At 45.9% G+C, this 17,741-nt stretch overlaps 2 protein-coding genes across 5 annotated transcripts in view; one reads left to right on the top strand and one right to left on the bottom strand.

Annotated features, from left to right (window-relative positions):
* The window catches only part of RSRC1 (arginine and serine rich coiled-coil 1), a 451,481-nt gene extending 450,271 nt beyond the window's left edge, over positions 1 to 1,210 (bottom strand). Inside the window, exons 1-2 of the mRNA XM_067737138.1 lie at positions 925 to 1,210; positions 656 to 871 (exon numbers count right to left, since the gene is read on the bottom strand). Coding sequence (XP_067593239.1) covers positions 656 to 871; positions 925 to 1,210 — 502 coding nt within the window. The remainder of the gene's footprint in view (positions 1 to 655; positions 872 to 924) is intronic.
* Positions 156 to 10,578, top strand: SHOX2 (SHOX homeobox 2). 4 transcript variants are annotated; one of them, XM_067737849.1, is made up of 6 exons: positions 156 to 929; positions 3,638 to 3,658; positions 3,833 to 4,041; positions 6,390 to 6,447; positions 6,764 to 6,852; positions 8,390 to 10,578. In XM_067737849.1, exons 1-6 carry the CDS (start codon positions 581 to 583, stop codon positions 8,681 to 8,683), a joined length of 1,020 nt encoding a protein of 339 aa, XP_067593950.1. In that variant the 5' UTR covers positions 156 to 580; the 3' UTR covers positions 8,684 to 10,578. The 4 variants fall into 4 exon arrangements, with proteins under 4 accessions (XP_067593950.1, XP_067593952.1, XP_067593951.1 ...); XM_067737851.1 differs by having other exon boundaries at positions 158 to 929; positions 8,426 to 10,578; XM_067737850.1 differs by lacking the exon at positions 3,638 to 3,658 and having other exon boundaries at positions 169 to 929.
* Positions 10,579 to 17,741: the final 7,163 nt, after the last annotated feature.

Below are 17,741 nucleotides of genomic sequence, written 5' to 3'. Positions count from 1 at the left end.
CCTCTCTCTCTCTCTCTCCCTCCTCCTCCCCCTCCCTCCCTCTCTCTCTCCCTATCACCCCCACCTCCCAACCCCCACTCCCCCACCCCCAGGTAGTGGCGCGGGTGCTTCCCGGGAAGGGTCTCCCTCCGAGTTGCGAAGGGGAGGTAATTTACTCAGAACAAGGGGCCGCCTTTGCGAAGTATAAATAGTGAGACTTCAAGCGCTGCGTTGCTATCAGATCTGAACTCTCCGCAGGAAGAATTGTCAAAGATCTTAACATTGAACAAGCGCGCTCCGGCAGGGAAGCATCAGTTCCCATTTCCCTCCCGCGGCCCCCGCCCCTTCCCTCTTCCTCTTCTTCCTCCTCCTCCTTCACCTCCTCCTCTTCTTACTTCTTCTTCTCCTTCTACTTCTCCTCCTCTTTCTTCTTTCTTCTCTTCTTTTTCTTCTTCTTCCTCCTCCTCCCACTCCTCCCCCACCCCTGTCCCATTGATGTGTTATTATTGGGGGGGCTGGAGCAGTAAAAAAAGAAGAAGGAAAAAAAGAGCTGGGCTCGGCTGGGAGACGTTGAGCGCGGGGCTGACGGGCATTGGCGGCGATGGAAGAACTTACGGCGTTCGTCTCGAAGTCTTTTGACCAGAAAGTGAAGGAGAAGAAGGAGGCTATCACGTACCGGGAGGTGCTGGAGAGCGGACCGCTGCGCGGGGCCAAGGAGCCGACCGGCTGCGCGGAGCCGGGCCGTGACGACCGCAGCAGTCCCGCAGTCCGGGCGGCCGGCGGAGGCGGCGGCGGCGGAGGAGGCGGAGGCGGAGGCGGAGGAGGTGGAGGAGGTGCAGGAGGAGGAGGAGCGGGCGGAGGAGCTGGAGGAGCGCGCTCTCCCGTCCGGGAGCTGGACATGGGCGCCGCCGAGAGAAGCAGGGAGCCGGGCAGCCCGCGGCTCACCGAGGGTAACGGCCTGACCCCCGGCCGCGGTTCCCCTTCCCGCCTTCCTGACTCCTTTCGGGCGGGAGAGGACACCAAGGCCCAGCGGGGAGGGGGGCGGGACGCGGAGAGGGCTCTTGGACCCCAGCTCTGGAAGCTGGAGTGAGGATGGAGGGGTGGGAGTCCGATGGTGTGCACGGTCGTGGGTGGGGTCCGAATGTGTGTGCGGGGAGGGGGGGGGGGGCGTGTGGGGTTTGCGCGCGCCCTTCTCAGATGCTCCCGCTACTCCCATTCCACCGAAACGCATTTTCACCAACGGGAGGATGGGCCCGCAGCCCAGACGGCCCGCAGGCGGATGGGGAAGTTCGCTGGGCCGGGCTGCGAAAGGGGGTGCTGGCACTAGCTGGGCCAGGCGGCGGGATTACAGTTAGCATCTAGCGCCGAGTTTGCGGGAGCCCCTTTCCTAGGCCCGAGAAAAAAAAAGAAAAAGAGAGAAAGGGGACAGAGATACAGAGACAGAGAGATTGATTGGGATTTCACCCTGGAGTCGCCCCGGATTTCGTGCCGCCGCTAACTCCGCGAAGACCCTGGCTGCCTGGAATTTAGGGCCCCAAACTTCCCATTTTCTTAGAGCTGTGAAGGTAGAATGAGACCAAGGCAGGCTAAGGTTCAGGCTGTGACCTGTTTCTTTCGGGAGATGCGTTAGGCTCCTTTTTTGTTTGTTTGTTTGTTTTTCGAAATTTTACTGCGTCGCATCATCCAGTACTCTGATTTTGTGGTGGGATAATCCTTTGGTGCCAGGAAAGTGTTAGGAAAAGCCTTTTTCTAAATGGTGGAGCGTCCTGTACCAATTCAAAGGAGTTCAACAATAAAATTAATTTGGCACTTGGTGCCTGCAGTAACTGGTGTGCTGCCATATTTTTCCAATTAAGGAAATATGTGGCATGCTTAGAATCACATATTTAAGCAAGCAATTAAGTCGTTTATAACAGTCTGTTCTTGTTTAGGCCAATAAGTGGAAATTTGGGGGCAAAACAGGGATTATATTAAGTCTGTTAATCAACTGTAAATGTGGACATCTTTCTCTTTGAAGCCCCAAAAGTTTGAGAGGCTTCCACTGTGGATGGCATGAAATAAACAAAGCCAAAGGCAGAATCTGAAAGATGTGTTTTCATATTTAAATTTCATTGCAATATCTGTGGAAATATTTTCCTATTAACTTGGCTTCAGTTTGTGCTATAATGTATCCACTTCTTCCCTAAGGAAAGACAAACGTCCACAACACAAACTTTGAGAAGTAGATATGCGGGAAACACTTAAGATCACGGTAACTAGAATGCCAAGCTGGGCTGAGTTCTAGAGATTCTTCTCCCAGACGGGGTACCAAGTACTCCTAAATTTGGAAAGTGGTAGCATAACTGTCAGGCGGTCCAGTGCACCCTCCGGGGCCTGAGTCCCCAGCTCGAGGCCCTGGGTACACCATCAGGCACCCCCCACGAAGTTAGGGTCTGAACTGTGGGCAAACGAAGTCCTGGGATTGTTGATTTCCAAGCTCAGGGCAAATATTAATTTGTCTGCAGGCCGGCTCTTCTGGAAATGATTTTTAACACCCATGCTGATCGGGATTCTGGGCTGGGAAGAACTGCAAACAGCCTCGATTATCCAAACTCAGCTTTTGCACCTTAAAAACCCAAGTCTCCAACTCAGGCGCAGAGGTTGAAGGTTCCAGAGGGCAGCTTATGTTGATCCTGGCTCCCCTGATCACGGTCCCTTGGCCTAAATATATATATATATATATATATCTCCACATCCCTCTAGTGTCCCTGTATGCTCACACTCATGGAGCTCCTGTTTTTAAAGGGAGGAGAAGGAAGGACAGGAAAGTGGCAACGGATGTGTGCAAACCTAGAGCAGAAAAATGCATATTTTATTAAACATCCGAGCTGCTGGATGCATGAAAAGGCTTTGAGCAACCAATAGAAACCGAGGATCCCGAATGTTCCGCTTGAACCTGTTGATCTCTGTGGGTTTAAGCGTTCAGGGTCGCGTCTGCCTTTCCAATGGGGAGGGAGAAAGGAGCGAAAGAGACAGCGGTCTGTTTCGCTGGCTCCCCGAAGCTGGTTTTCCACCTCTGGCCTTCCGGCCGGGTGTGGACAGCGAGCCCTCCAGGCCGCCAACATGGCGTGGGCGCCTCTGCTCAGGCAACTGGGATTCGGCAGGGGGGACAGGGACTGCCTGACTGTCCGTGGGCCGTCCGCGGGATTTGGTCCAAGCCCTGGGTCCGCAGAGAGCGCCCGGGAAAGTGGCTCCCGCCATGCGGCCCCGGGGTCTTGTCCTCCGGCTGTGACCCTTCAGCCCAATTGTTCCCAAATTAGACCAGCAAGTTTGAGAGAGACAAGAGAGCCGGCGGCGGCCACTGCTGGCCTGACAACGGCCCAGCACTCTGGGAATGGCCGGTGTAAGAGGCCAGTCCGTGGCCTCGCTGCGCTCTCCTGCCAGCATCTCGTTCTGTGACCCGCCCGGTGCGGCTCTTTTGATTTTTGTGCGCGAGTGGGAGAGAGTGAATGCAAGAGAGGGTTAGTGGAATTGATTTGGTGTTCTCGGGGGAGGGCAGGGGACTGTGGGCTGAATAGTGAGGAGGTGAGCTGAGGCCACAGTTGCAAAAGGGATGCGTGGGTGAATGCCCACCTTGCCCGCGGGCGGCCGCCCAGAGTTGATCTTTTCGCGTCTCCAGGATCCTCTTCCTCGCAGCCGGGTGAGGAACTGGACAGGAACTCCGGGAGGGGGCAGGATCCTCCATCCTTCTGGAGACAGATCTGGTAATGGCATTTGCTGTGTTGTTTTTGTCTCTGTGTGTGTGTGTGTGTGTGTGTTGCTGTGTGCGCGCGTGGACGTACGTGTGCGGTCCTGTTCGTGGTGCCCCCTCCAGTGTCCCCGGAGCCGAAGGATCGCAAAGAGGATGCGAAAGGGATGGAGGACGAAGGCCAGACCAAAATCAAGCAGAGGCGAAGTCGGACCAATTTCACCCTGGAACAACTCAACGAGCTGGAGAGGCTTTTTGACGAGACTCACTACCCGGACGCCTTTATGCGTGAAGAACTGAGCCAACGGCTGGGGCTGTCCGAGGCCCGAGTGCAGGTACCCGCCTGTGAGGAGGTCGCGGGGAGCAGAGGAGGGGCATGCCTGGGGTACACACGACGAGGGTGTGGGTCCAAATGTCTGGAGTGAGGTGAGAAGGGAAGCGACGTCTCTGCTAGAGGTCTTATTTTCCAAAGTAGAGCTTGGTCTTAAAGCCTTCCCGTGCTCCCCCCACCGCCCCGCCCCATCCCAACATATGTTCCCAGCAGAAGAAAGCTGTGCTGGGCTTGCTCCCAGAGTTTCTATAAACCACACCCCCGACCCTCGCCTCTCGATGCCTTTAATGTGGTTTAATCCTAATGGGCCTACTTTTATAAGCCTTAAAAAAATCCCACAGAAAACGTTTTATCTTCTGGATGCCTTAAAAGTTACAACGAATATTTTGTTCGGCGGAGTTGGGTTTCCTTGAGTGTCTGCTCTGGGATCTAGGTTTGCCAAGCGGATATGCCAATTAGGTTTATAGATGTACAGACTATAAAGAAAATTAGCAACTGTTAAGTGCACAAATTTACAGTCTGCCGTTAGCGGTTGATCTCAAACTGTGTGTGAAATAGCAGAGAAATAAATGCGTTTGGTCACTCTTTGTTCTCTCACTTAACCAGGGAAGTGAACCTGAACCTACAGAAACTTGATTTTAAAACAATCCACATATCTTAATATTGACATTTCCAAAATCTGACCCCAGCAAGTGCCACACTAAATGGAGTTAGCATTGGAACAGATTTTCTTTACTGGTTGTGGCGGTGAATGTAATGGGAAAAGTAGGCTTCAGGAGCGCTTAAGGGGAAAAAAATTACATACATACATGCATACATATCCTTTTAGTTTTATGGAAAACGAATTTAAATGTTTCAGGTTGTATTTCCACTCAAATAATAAAATAGGAGAAAATGATAGTCATTATTTGTTTGAACACATGGAGCAGTTTTAGGCCTGAACATCTGCAGCTGTTACAAAGTATCACTGTAACAGATACTCCCTAGGTCTCTGGGCTAGAGACCACCATCTGCAGCGAACTATGCAATTCTTATGGGGCTTCCCCGCATCTTGTAATAGGATCAGGACAAAAACAGAGCAGTCACTTTAAAGGGGAAAAGTAATAATAGGCTGGCTTGGTCATCACAGCATCAACAGCAGAGCCTTCCTTTTTAAGCCTCTCCTACTTTGCTCTGCGCACTGAGATCTCTAGAGGCTTAGCAACCCCTTAAAGACATGATGATAATTATTACAGTTGTGAGCATTAGTGTATCAGCTCCAACTCTTCTAGGGGAAAAAAGAGGCAAAAGCCTCAGGCCATGTGAGGTACACAAAGGATGCAACCCTGGCATGAAATCTACCCTTCTACTACACTAAATGGCAGGGGAATTTTTGAAGATTTCCATTGACTGTGACACTTGCTTTCAAAAACAAGAAGAAAGCTCTGAAGCAATATTTTACTTTCATGTTTTTAACATTAATTTATGAATCAGTCAATATGCTGTGTTATTGGAACATAATGCTATATTATTGGAGTATAAAAGCAAGCTTTATTTGAATTTCTTAAAATCTGCCATACTGCCTCTAAAAGTTGGCAAGTTTATCTAAGAAGGTAATATCTGGGAGAAGATAGTATCCAACAGTTACTTGATTCATACCCCACTCCCATTTCACAGAATGTTCTTCTTTTTTTCTCATAATAAGTGAACTTCATTGCTGGTATTTATTTTTTCATACTTTATTTAAATTTTGATCTATCTTCTGGACACTTCTCTACTACCCTAACTGTACTCAGTGGCTTTTTCTATAGAAGCAAATTAGATTATCATGATAATGGCACAATTATTCTGCTACCATGTTACACTCTGCTGCACAGAGGAACAGAGAAATTCTAAACTTCTTTGTAGTGAGGCTTTTATGACACTAATTACCTCTTCCCCCACTCTTATCCCCCCCACCCCCAGGAAACAAAAAACAAAAAACAGTCACTATTTGCTTTGGTGTTTGGTTTTTCTTGAAGATGAAACTAATTAATATTACAGGCTATTAATGAGCATTTTCTTCTCAGGTCTTACTGGGCAAACATCTAAACCCATTATCACTTTAGTATCAGGTATCAGGGCGAGTTTTAGGCCTTGGGGATTCTAACTGTGGAAACATGAAACCAGGACTACAGTAATTTATCAAGAAACAACTTATCTTGCAAAAGTATATGAAATCTTTCTATTTATGTCATTTATTTATGTTTTTAACTTTGGAAATTAAGATTCTTGTATATAATTCAAAGATTGCTTGCTATATCTCCCAATCCTTGCCTATAACATTACTCTGAGTCATAACATCTAGGTTTTATTTTTTCCTCCACTTTGTAGGTTTGGTTTCAAAATCGAAGAGCTAAATGTAGAAAACAAGAAAATCAACTGCATAAAGGTATGCTTCTCAGACAAAGAACATTTGATACTCTAAGTAAAAAGAGTATTAGGGGATGTTGTTATTATGAAGACAGAAAAGAACCTTGTCAAAGATAACTATGGTCCTTATTTAAAAATCTGCTCCGAAGGCAGTTAATGAGAGTCCTAAAGTTTGGGAGTAAATTACATTGCTTTTCATTTTAGCAGCAGTTTAGGAAGATAAATGTACAATTCCAAAGGAAGTAGTTCTATCTTGGTTCCATTTGGAACCTTGGAAAACAATGCTGGACATGTTAATCTCACTTTATTGTGTTTTGTTCCCCCATTTTTTGCAGGCGTCCTCATAGGGGCTGCCAGCCAATTTGAAGCTTGTAGAGTAGCACCGTACGTCAATGTAGGTGCTTTAAGGATGCCATTTCAGCAGGCAAGTACAGCCCAGTTTCAACCTGTTTTTAACTGTGGAAAGACCTGGATATTTGCTTGAATTGTTGAACATCCCCTGTCTCTGAGCCCCCATATAGGTGTCTATACAGGTAGAGGATAAATTTTCAGATGATATAGTGGGCCTACTCCCCTTTAAAAACCTATACAGTGTCAGGGGCCTACATGCCTAGTCCTTTCTGTCCTCATGGGAAACCCACAGAGGCCTGAGGGCAGCAACGGGTCCTTTAAAAATGAACTAAAGATTGCACTTGGGGAGAGGAAGGAAAAGCCTTCTGAGTAAGATTTTGTCAGATCCAGTACAGAGGTTAGTCCTAAGGTGTTTCTAAGGCAACTCTCTAAATATTTTCCTAGGTGTTTTCTATCTCTTATTCACATTAAATGTCTCTGACCGAAGATAAACAAACAAATAAATAAATAAATACACTCCCAGCTCAGACTTGATTTTTTAAAGCTGCAAAGCTTCATATCTAGTAGAGAGGGAAGCACTGGTCTTCCCAGGGACACCTTGCGGCTGCAATCCATTTCTTAGCCATACAGAAACCTTTAAGACTATATTTTTAAAGTACAGCCTGCAGCAATGATTTAATCCTGGGAAATCCCAGTGCTCTGAACTCCCCATTCTCCAAGCCTAAGGGTGCAATCCTTTCCCAACCAGTGCCTGACCTTCCCCATGGCCAGGCCCCCTGCTCCATAGGACTGTGAAGTCATGAATTAACTCTGAGATGCCAGTGTCCTGGTCGGGGGAGACACCTGGCTGCACCTGTGTATTGAGGGTTAGTATTAGGCAGATCTTAGCTCTCCTGGCACCACTGGATTCTGGTATCCTAATGCTAGGCTTCTGAAGCAAGAGAGAATGACTGGAGAGAGAGGGGAATCTTAAAAGGAGACCCTCACTACTCAGAAGGTGATCTCCTAGTCTGGAGCATCAGCATCAGCTGGGAGATTGTTAGAAATGCAGAATCTCTGGCCCTACACTAGACCTTCTGAATCAGAATCCACATTTTAACAAGATCCCAAGGTAATTTTAATAGCAGTAAATGTTAGAAGTACTAACAATTGTGCCAGTTGTGATGAAGATGCAACAACTTCCCTAGGTGACATTTAAAAGTTTTGTAATTTGCTTAATGGTACTTCAGTGTTTTAGTAGCAGGGTAAAAGGTGTACGACAGCATCAAAAGAGGAGGGTAATGACCCTCATCCCGTCGTCTGTCCAATATACATTGTTATTTTCGGGAGGGTGATGTATTAGCACAATAGTAATGTCGCCTTCTGACAGACCCAGCTCCCGAGGGGGCGGCCACAATTCCTGCAGACGGGAGTCCCTGGGACTCAAGGGGATAGGCCACACTGAGCTAGTTGCAGAGACTCAGGGTCACTGGAATATCCCTGTGGCGCCCCAGATTCAGTAACAGACTGATAAGGTCAGCCAAATGCCCCTTTTCCGTCCCCTGCCCCAGCCTTACCCGAGCTAAGCTGGACGCCGTTAATGCTCTGTTTCTATTCTGTTGTCACCCTAGGATAGTCATTGCAACGTGACGCCCTTGTCCTTTCAGGTTCAGGCGCAGCTGCAGCTGGACAGCGCCGTGGCGCACGCGCACCACCACCTGCACCCGCACCTGGCCGCGCACGCGCCCTACATGATGTTCCCCGCGCCTCCCTTCGGACTGCCGCTCGCCACGCTGGCCGCGGACTCAGCTTCTGCCGCCTCCGTCGTGGCCGCCGCGGCTGCCGCCAAGACTACCAGCAAGAACTCCAGCATCGCGGATCTCAGACTGAAAGCCAAAAAGCACGCGGCCGCCCTGGGTCTGTGACGCCAACGCCAGCGCCAACGTCGCGCCTGCAGCGCGGCGCGCAGCCTGCACTCCCTCCGAGCCCCGCTGCTTCTCCGTTACCTGCTCCGGACCTCGGGAGCCGAGCCTCTTTCCGCCCGCTGATTGCCCCTTGCCCCATTCCGCATCCCGGACTCGGAGGGCGTGACCTGGGATCCCAAGAGGGGCACCAGCTCCGTGGCTTCTGACCATTCACCTACCCAAGGGCCCAGAATTTGGCTTTGTAGGGCTGGGTTTGGGAGGTCTGGAGAGAGACTGGACAAGGGAGTGCTGGGACAGCGGAGTGTGTGGCTCACGGCAGAACTGCGACGATGGACTCTTGCGTAGAAATAAAAATCCTGTTAATAAAAAATGAGGGGAAAAAAAGTAGAAAAGACAAACCAGAGATAAACAGAGAAAGGGAACTTATTGCTATTCGTCAGAAGCTGAAATCGGAGAGAGAACCAAGGAACAAAAAAGAAAAAAATTTTAAAGTATTTTGTACATTAAATAATATGGAAAAAGAACCTGGACGAATCTCGAGAGAATTGGGGCGGCGGTGGGGGTGGGGGGGAGTTACCAACTTAAAGTGTATGTTTTTTAAAATGGGCTAAGAAGGCAAAACAGAAGGAAGAGGTATACTTATTTAAAGAATTAAGATGAAAAAAATGTACGCAGCTGGGAAGTTCACAGGTTTTGAAACTGACCTTTTTCTGCGAAGTTCACTTTAATACAAGAAATTTGATAAGAGAGGCGGGCCTCCTTTTACGTTGAATCAGGTGCTTTGAGTTAAAAACCACCAGTATGGAAGAGCAAGAAGAGGGAAGACAGTATAAAAACGAGGAGAGAAAAAATATTAATACAAAAATGATACCACAGACGATGATTTCTCTGAGAAAATTATTATGGCAGAACTGTCCAGACTGCTGACAGTAAATTCCGGTTTGCATGTTACTTGTATTCCATTGATGGTGTCTCCCCCCTCCCCCGCTTTACTCACATGCACTTAACTCCATTTTCATTTTCAGTATAAAAACAATACCCAAAGCATCTGGAAATTGATATATATATATTTCTATCTATATTTATTTTTGTCCCGTCTTTAATGCTGGGGGACAAAAGAAAAAAGTCTGAAGGGCAAAAAAGTTGCACTCTGATTGTCCCAAGACAACAGAGGCAGGTAGAAAATGTGAGAAAAGGAAAAAGAAAAGAAATGGAACGGTGAAGGTACAGCGCCTCACGTGGTGCCTGATACATAGTGGGCGCTCAGTGTTAAGTCCCCTCTCCTCCCCCTTTTCTTGTATTCCCTCTTGCAGATTTCCTAAAGTCCTATTTGAGGACCGTGCTTTATTTCCCCCTCTCTGTTCCATCACACTCACTTTAAACAACACCCAGATAGATACAGGCACTAAGTTTGTGTAAAATATGTTGATAAACACGAACAAAGTTTATTTTGGCTATAACGTGTGAACTGATAGTTGACTTTCAACATTTGCATTTTATCTCACAAGGGTGTATATTCAAGTAATATTTTTGTTTGTCTCAATTCATGTAGCTATTTAAACTGGGATATCCTGGACTAAGCAATCTGTATCCCAATTCTCTAAAAAAAGCCTCCTTAGTTTTTGGGTTGTTTTTTTTTTAATCCCTTATACAAGAACGAGGAAAAGCTCTTTTAGCTGAACTTTGGTATGCGGTTGAGCTTTGTAACTATTTGTTCTCCATGAAAACAAAATTATTTATATTTGCCATATTTTTTCTAGTGTATTAAGTTATTTTAAACAAAAGAAGATTCTGTTATTTCATGACGTGTTGTCGGTACAAAATGTTTCGGTCTCACCTCTGTTAAACCTTTTAAATAAGTGCCAAGTTATTAATTGAAGACACTTTGCGATCAATTGAATCAAAATAGTATTGTTTCATTTGATGGGGTTCGCGTCATCTTTGTTCCTGTTACTATTAAACTATCCGGGATAGGCTTCTTTCTTCCTTTTTGATGAATGTCTCTCTCCCTCTCTCTCTCTCTGTCTCTCTCATTCTCTCTCTCTCTCTCTGTCTCTCTCTGTCTCTCTCTCTGTCTGTCTCTCTCTCTCGCTCTCTCTCTGTCTCTCTCTCTCGACTATACCAACTTGTAAAAGCGCTTGCCTCTTCTCCTATGTGCGGCAATCAAGGGACCGGACCGTGAGAATGGTGGCTCTGTGGCTCTCGGAAGCCCAGAGAGAAAATGCCCCCCGCCCGCCCCATTTTATCCACCCAGCACAGAAACCGGATTGATTTTACACCAAATCAATAAAGGAACAGATAACATGTAGAATAACATAGAATAACCCCCTTCCCCAAGACGGACTCTGGTTCTTCATTCTGCTGCACTTTCGCCCTTGAAGTTCATTTGGGAAACATTTTGGGGAGGAAGAAAGCGTGATCACGCGATGCGAAATCCACCTGGGTTAACTGTGGCAAGACAGAGACTTGGTTCCAGGTCGCCGACCCTCCCCGGAGTCGGTGGCGGTTTGGGAGTAAGATAAGAGCCGCGAAGCCCGGTGGGGGTGCCGGGGAGAGCGGGTCCCCCGCCTCCCATTTCAATTTAGCGCTTTGGCCCAAACAGATTTTTCGTTCGTTAAATTTAGGGAAAGGTAGAAGCTAGGATCGTGTTTAGGAAAAGCCGGGTCTTAGCCATCCTCCGGAGACCGAGGAGCCCCTCCCTCCCTCCCTCCCTCCTCCTCCCGTCCCCTCTCCCGGAAGAAATACTGCCTACTAAGCCCGAAGGCTCTGTCTGTTTGCGGGTAGGTACAGACCGTAAAGACCCGGGACAGAACCTGACCTTCCCTTCCCTTCCCTCTCGGACTCTTGGGATAGGGGACACCCTCCGCCAACATTGAGGGTGTCCCGAGTGTCCCCTGGGGCCCCCTAGGGGGCGGAGGATGCGTAGAGGAGACCCTCCTTACGACAAAGCCCCGTATCCTCGGGCCTTGCTCTCTCCTCCCCAACCCGGCCCTCTCCCGGGTTGAGCTCGCACTCAAAGCTGTTCCTCCGCGTAGACGTGGGTGATATGTTTATTTTCATCTTTTAGTCTTCAAAGACCACAGAACAGGACTTGGGCCGTATTCAGAGCTCAGGCCTTGCGGGTCTTCTACTTGACAAGCGTCCCTAGTTTTCATAATAAACATCTGCTTGGGGGCGGGGTGCGCTTTGAAGCCGCCGCGCCGCGCCTCCTGCCTGGGCCGGTGGCCTCCGGCTGGCTCCTGTCGGCGCCGGGGTCCTGGGTCCGAACGTGCAGGCTCCAAGCCCCAACCCTAATCCAGCCCCCGGCGCAGACTCGGACGTTTCCCCGGACACCCCGAGGGAGGTCGCAGGTCACGGGAGAACTTGGGGCCGGGGGTTGGCAGTTCCGTCCGGGGCCCAGCCAAGGGCGCGACCGACGCGGAGCCCAGCCTGTCCCCGCAGCTGAGCTCAGGGAGCCTGAGGTCAAAGGAGGCGTTGCGTCCGGGCCGAGGCCGGCCGGGCGCCAGGCACCAGCGAAGGGGCGCGGCAGCGCGGCCTACGTCGGCTGGAACGTTACCGGCCGCCGGAGCCGGCTGGGCTGGGCGCGGAGCCCGCAGGGATGGGGTCCTGGCGGGAGCGCGGATGGCAGAGGAGCCCGCGGACGCAGCCCGGCAGGGCGAGAAGAAGGAAGGCCAGTTTCTCAGCCCCGTCGGCCGTACCTGAGCCAGGCGCGGTCGGTGAGACCGGCGTCAGGGCCGCCCGCGGCGTCCTCGCCTCCTCCCGAGTCCGCTCTCCCGAGACTCAGCGAGGACCAACGCCGCCTTTCCTTTCCCATCGGGCCGGTTCCTCGGGGGTCCAGCCTCCCAGAGGCGCCCGAGCAGAGCCCGCTTTCCCGGAGTGCCACGGCCACCCGGGCAGGCGCTTGGGTGTGTGAACAAGAGATTCCAAAACCCGAGTTTCCAGAGCCACTCTGAGAAGTGGTCAGAGGAAAGCTTCACTTTAGATTCAAATATGCCCCAACATGCATGTTGTTTTGGTCCAAACTCAATAATCGCAATAAATAATTAAAATTTCCCCCAGTTGTTCCCCCAAATCTTTCAGGGTGTGCAAAGCCTTCCCAAGCTATAAAATCCCTGGGGAAAACTGAATTAAAAGAGCTTACTCAAAACATCATTAGTGTTAAAGACCCTATTATGCAGGAGGCCCATTGAGATCGGAGGCCTTAGCTTGAAGCTGAACTGATAAATATCTATTTTGAGTTTTCCCCCAGATTTGTAACTTTTTAGATCCTCAGATGGTAATACTTTAGCATAATGCAATGCTCAAATTTCGGAACTATTTTGATTTCTGAAAAATGCCTTTTTGGCTTCGGTGACATGGGATCCTGTTATTTTTTCACAAATCAGTTTACATCATAAATTGCAAACATTTGCAATAAGATATCAAGATTGTTTATTTTATGTAACCTCAAGCACTTGACTATGTTAAACACCAGTACAGAAAGTCTGTGAAATCAGTTTAATGTGTGTGAGGGAATTAAAGGATCACTCCTTTTCATCACACAAAAAAAGCATTTAAGATTGTTTTGATTGTCAGTCTCCCAACTTTTAAACAGTCTTACAATTGACTATTAATTTTAGAGTCATTCCGTGCAAAAATAATTACTAAAGTTATATCCTGCTTCAATTAAATGTTTCTGGGCAGAAGAAAATGGTATTCTACATTGGGAAATGGGTGATTGTTTTCACTGTTATATTATTTTAAATTATTTTAGTTCAAATGTAAATAAAGTCTGCTAATTCCAAGGGGGGAAAAAGGCTTGCAATGGTTTCTTAACATGCTGTTAGAACAGTTAGTCAAAGTGCATTAAAGGAATGTCACAGAACCAGAAATAATAAATATGTCATTCTAATGAGAGCGTTAACTTATGGATAATTTATTCAAGGTAGTTTTTACATTTCACATGGAATCTCTTATTATGACCTGCCTGAGTACTGTGATGCTTGTTCTTCAAAATCTAATTTATATAGACTTGAGATATACATAATTCATAACTCCTGTTGATATATGTATACACACCATGAATTTTAAACCTTTACAATATGCTTGCATGTTTACTAGCATGTTTTCAAGACGACTGGAATAAAAACATAAAAAGTGTTAAACATTTTATTGAAAGCATGTGTGAAGAAAAAGTAGTTGAAAATTAACAGTTAAAAAGGATTAGATAATTTTCAAGCTCAGATACAGAGTGAACACTGAAATATTTCAGACAGGGAACATTCTTGTATAAGAAATATGAAAATCTCCAAGAAAGACTTACAGATGTGAGCTTATAACACTTCTGATACCTAGGTAATCCTTTCATGTCTCTAATTCACAAAACAAAATATCCTCAAGTCTTGGGGGTATTTTGTTTTGGGTATTTTATGTGTCAATCAAGGTAACCATCGCATTTTCCTTCAGTACAGGAAAATTTAGTATAGTACTTACGTGGAGTTCTATTGGCATGAAGAAAGGTTTTAGAATATAATCAAATAAATCACATAGGAAGGAGTAAACACACCTTTTTCCCCCTTGTTGAACAAAGGCTCACATGTCCTGAGTAAAGATCTTTGTAGATTCTTATTCAGGCAGAACAGAGCAGAGTAAGTTAAGGGCATGGACTCTGGAGCCAGACTTCCTGGATTCAAACCTCACTGCTGCCATTTACCAGTCCTGTGATTTTGGATTAGTTCATCTCTCTGTGCCTCAGTTTCTTCATCTGTAAAATGCAGGTAAAAACAGCATCTATTTTGTGGGGATGCTAGGAGGATTAAATAAATTGATATTTGTAAAGCCCTAAGAACAGTGGCTTGCACTTATGTATACTACCACTATATGATATTTATTTTAATGCAAAGGCCAATAGGCATTAGTCCTTATAATAAAAACCTTAGAAGAAGAAAATAACAAAGTATGCAAGACAGGGAATAACTACTTCTCTGTTGTGGGCTAGAGGAAAGCATTACCTACTAGTTTGTGATTCCAGCTAATTGCTTAGCCTCTGTGAGCCTCATCTGGACGATGTGGCAAATGTCACAGTGCAGTTAGGGGCTTATCTATAAGAGCAATTTAGAGAATGCACAGTGCCATATACATGACAGATGGTATTGTTACTCTGCCATGTGCGGCTAATAAGGTGAGATATCAAGCATGGCACTTGCCCTCAAGGGGCTTACCATCTTGGGGGAGATAGTTCATAAATACATATGATAGTGTTAGGGAGCATGTGCTAAATGCACTTGCTTAAAGGCGTTCAGACACATTATATGCGTCTGAGTGGCCATACAACACATGTGAGGCCTGTTACCCTCTTTTTGGAAACTGAACCTTCCTTAGAAATGAGTAGCCTTATAAAGAAATGGTGGAGCGACACCCAGAGGTTAAGAAGCACACTTTGTTGGAATAAATGCATACCATATGTTGCCGTGGTTTGTGTTCCACAGGACCATCTGCGTTTTCTTTGGCTGGCCAAGTTTGTAGAGCGTTAGCAGTGAAATGCTAAAAGACACAAGGGCTGCTGACCAACGATCTTTAATAGCAGTTTGAAAACACATATAATACAAAAGAAGAAATGTTTGATTACTATTGTAAGGACATGTAAAATGAACAGTTGAGTCCTACTTACAGAGATAATGAAGAGGGACTTCTTTCCAGTGGCTAAATTTAGATTTATTTATTTATTTAGATTCATGGCGAAGTCTTGGCTTATATTTCACATATCTATTAAGAACTCAGAACACTTTTTACACATCTTAATTTGAGAGTCAGTGTGATGTCGCAGTATATGACTAATCTTTTTTTGAATACTAGCACTTTTATTTTTAATAACCAATAAGGATTTTGCTAGAGAGACAGCTACCTGTCACTAATAAAGTAGGTTGAGTATATGACTAATCTTTAGAGGCAGATTTTCCTGAATTCAAATCTCAACTATATCACCTATTAATTGGATGTGAAGTTTCAGGTAATTTCTTAGCTTCCTAGAGCCTGGGTCCTCTTAGTGTCCTGTAACACACACCTTGCAGGTTGTGGGGATCAAATAAGATAAGACATGCAAAGTGGCTGGCATACAGTGTGTCCACAAATGCACTTCTCTTCTCTACTTTTATTATTTGTCTTTCAAATTATTGTTACATAGAGAGGGTCTTGAATTTACTTGTCTGTGTGACTAGAGACAGTGTTGTAAAATAGTAGGAGGTGGTGTGCATATTTATTTCACATCCTCAATGTGAATATTGATTATGTGTGTGTATGCTGTGTGGCCTAGAGTTTGGAATAAAACTTTCTTCAAATCTTGCAAAGCTTTTTTTACATAGAATTTTTGAGGGACTATGACTTTAGAGCTGCTCCTTTGTATAGAATAGAAAGGATGCTCTCTTTCTTCCTGACTCAAGGTGTTCTTAATGCAGAGGTTACCCAGAGTCCCTGACCTTCAGCCCCCTATATTCCGGAACGTCAGCATACAACTTGAGACCTGGCATTAAGTCTCAAATCACGTTGATATTAGATTGATTCTCCTTCCGTTTGCTTATTTATTGAATACGTTTTTTTATGTTTCTGTGCTAAGGAAGAAGAAAATAAACTACCCTTAAAAACGATTAAAAAAGTCTATCAACCTATCCAAAATTTCAGTACTCAGGCTACATTGTGTTTTGTATTAGGTTTACTGGCATTAGTGGTTTAAAATGTAATTACCTATCTTGTGGGCAAATATATTTACTTACTGAAATTCTCACCTGTCAGCAGTTGTGTTTCTTTTAAGGTGTATATAGTTTCCATTAAAACTAAGTGTCACCTGATGCTCATTTAAAAGACTTGCGTACCCACCCTGGGGGAGTTTTAGTTCTAGACCTCCTTCCAAAACTTTTTAGAAAGGTGACATTAGGTAAAACTAGCCATCAAAAGAAGGTTTGGAAAGAGAGAGGCTGGTCCTCCAATTTGCTTTGGGAGTAATAAGGAAGTGTGGTAGACAGAATAAAGATACCTTCAAAGATATCCACTTTCTGATCTCTGCAGCTTGTAAATAAGTTAGCTACTATGGCAAAGGGAATGAGATTGCAGTGGAATTAAGGTTGCTAATCAGCTGACCTTAAAATAGAGAAATTATCCTGGACTACTCAGGTGGGCCCACTGTATTAAAAGGGTCTTCAAAAGTGGAAGAGGGAGGCAAAAGAGGAGACTCAGAGAGAGATGTGACTAAGAAAGAATGGTCAGAGAGAGGCAACATTGCTGGCTTTGAAGATGGAGAAGCCAAAGAGTGCAGGTGGCCTCTAGAAGTTGGAAAAGGCAAGGAAAGGGATTTGTCCCAGAGCTTCCAGAAGGAATGTAGCCCTGCCGGCACCTAGATTTTAGCCCAGTAAAACCTGTGCTGGACTTCTAACCTATAGAATTGTGGGATAATCAATTTGTGTTGTTTTAAGCCACTACGTTTGTGGAAATGTGTTATAGCAACAATAGGAAGTCAATACAGGAAGTTTCTGAGCTGTTTTTATGTATAAGAGACTCTGGTCGTTTTTTAATGCCAGGGGGTCTTTTGAGTCTGGTCCGTAGCAAGAGTTCTCCAAAACTCAGGGCTGGGATGCTTTGCTATACCCTAGAGTATGATCTTACTCAAGCATACAGATCTCCATATGCCATTCAGCAGAGTCACCCACAAATCTCTTTTACTGTTATGAAATAAAGAAATAAAATAGAAATATTTCTTTCTATAAAAGAAATCTGCAAAATCGTGTATATTCCTTTTTGAAAAGTAAGCCAGCTATTAAAATTCTTGTCCTGTTTTATTATCCTTCTCCTTATTGTTCCAATTTCTTCTTTGTCATCCTCTGCTTATTATTGTTTACTTTTTAAAAAGCATTTAATGTAGGGGAAAGGACTGTTAGTTTCAAGCCCTGAAGTTCTTTGCTGATGCACTGAAAGGGGACAGCCAGAGCAATTTGAGCTTGTCTGTCAAGTTGGTCAAGGTGGAGAGTAATGTGGTCTGGAGTTCCCAGAGCCCATTGGACCTTTGACCTTTTCTGTTGAGACTATTGAT

Source organism: Pseudorca crassidens, chromosome 5 (genome assembly GCF_039906515.1).
Source record: "Pseudorca crassidens isolate mPseCra1 chromosome 5, mPseCra1.hap1, whole genome shotgun sequence".
Classification (NCBI taxonomy): domain Eukaryota; kingdom Metazoa; phylum Chordata; class Mammalia; order Artiodactyla; family Delphinidae; genus Pseudorca; species Pseudorca crassidens.
The sequence above is the reverse complement of the archived record's forward strand: the minus strand, read 5'-3'. Positions and strand labels throughout refer to the sequence as shown.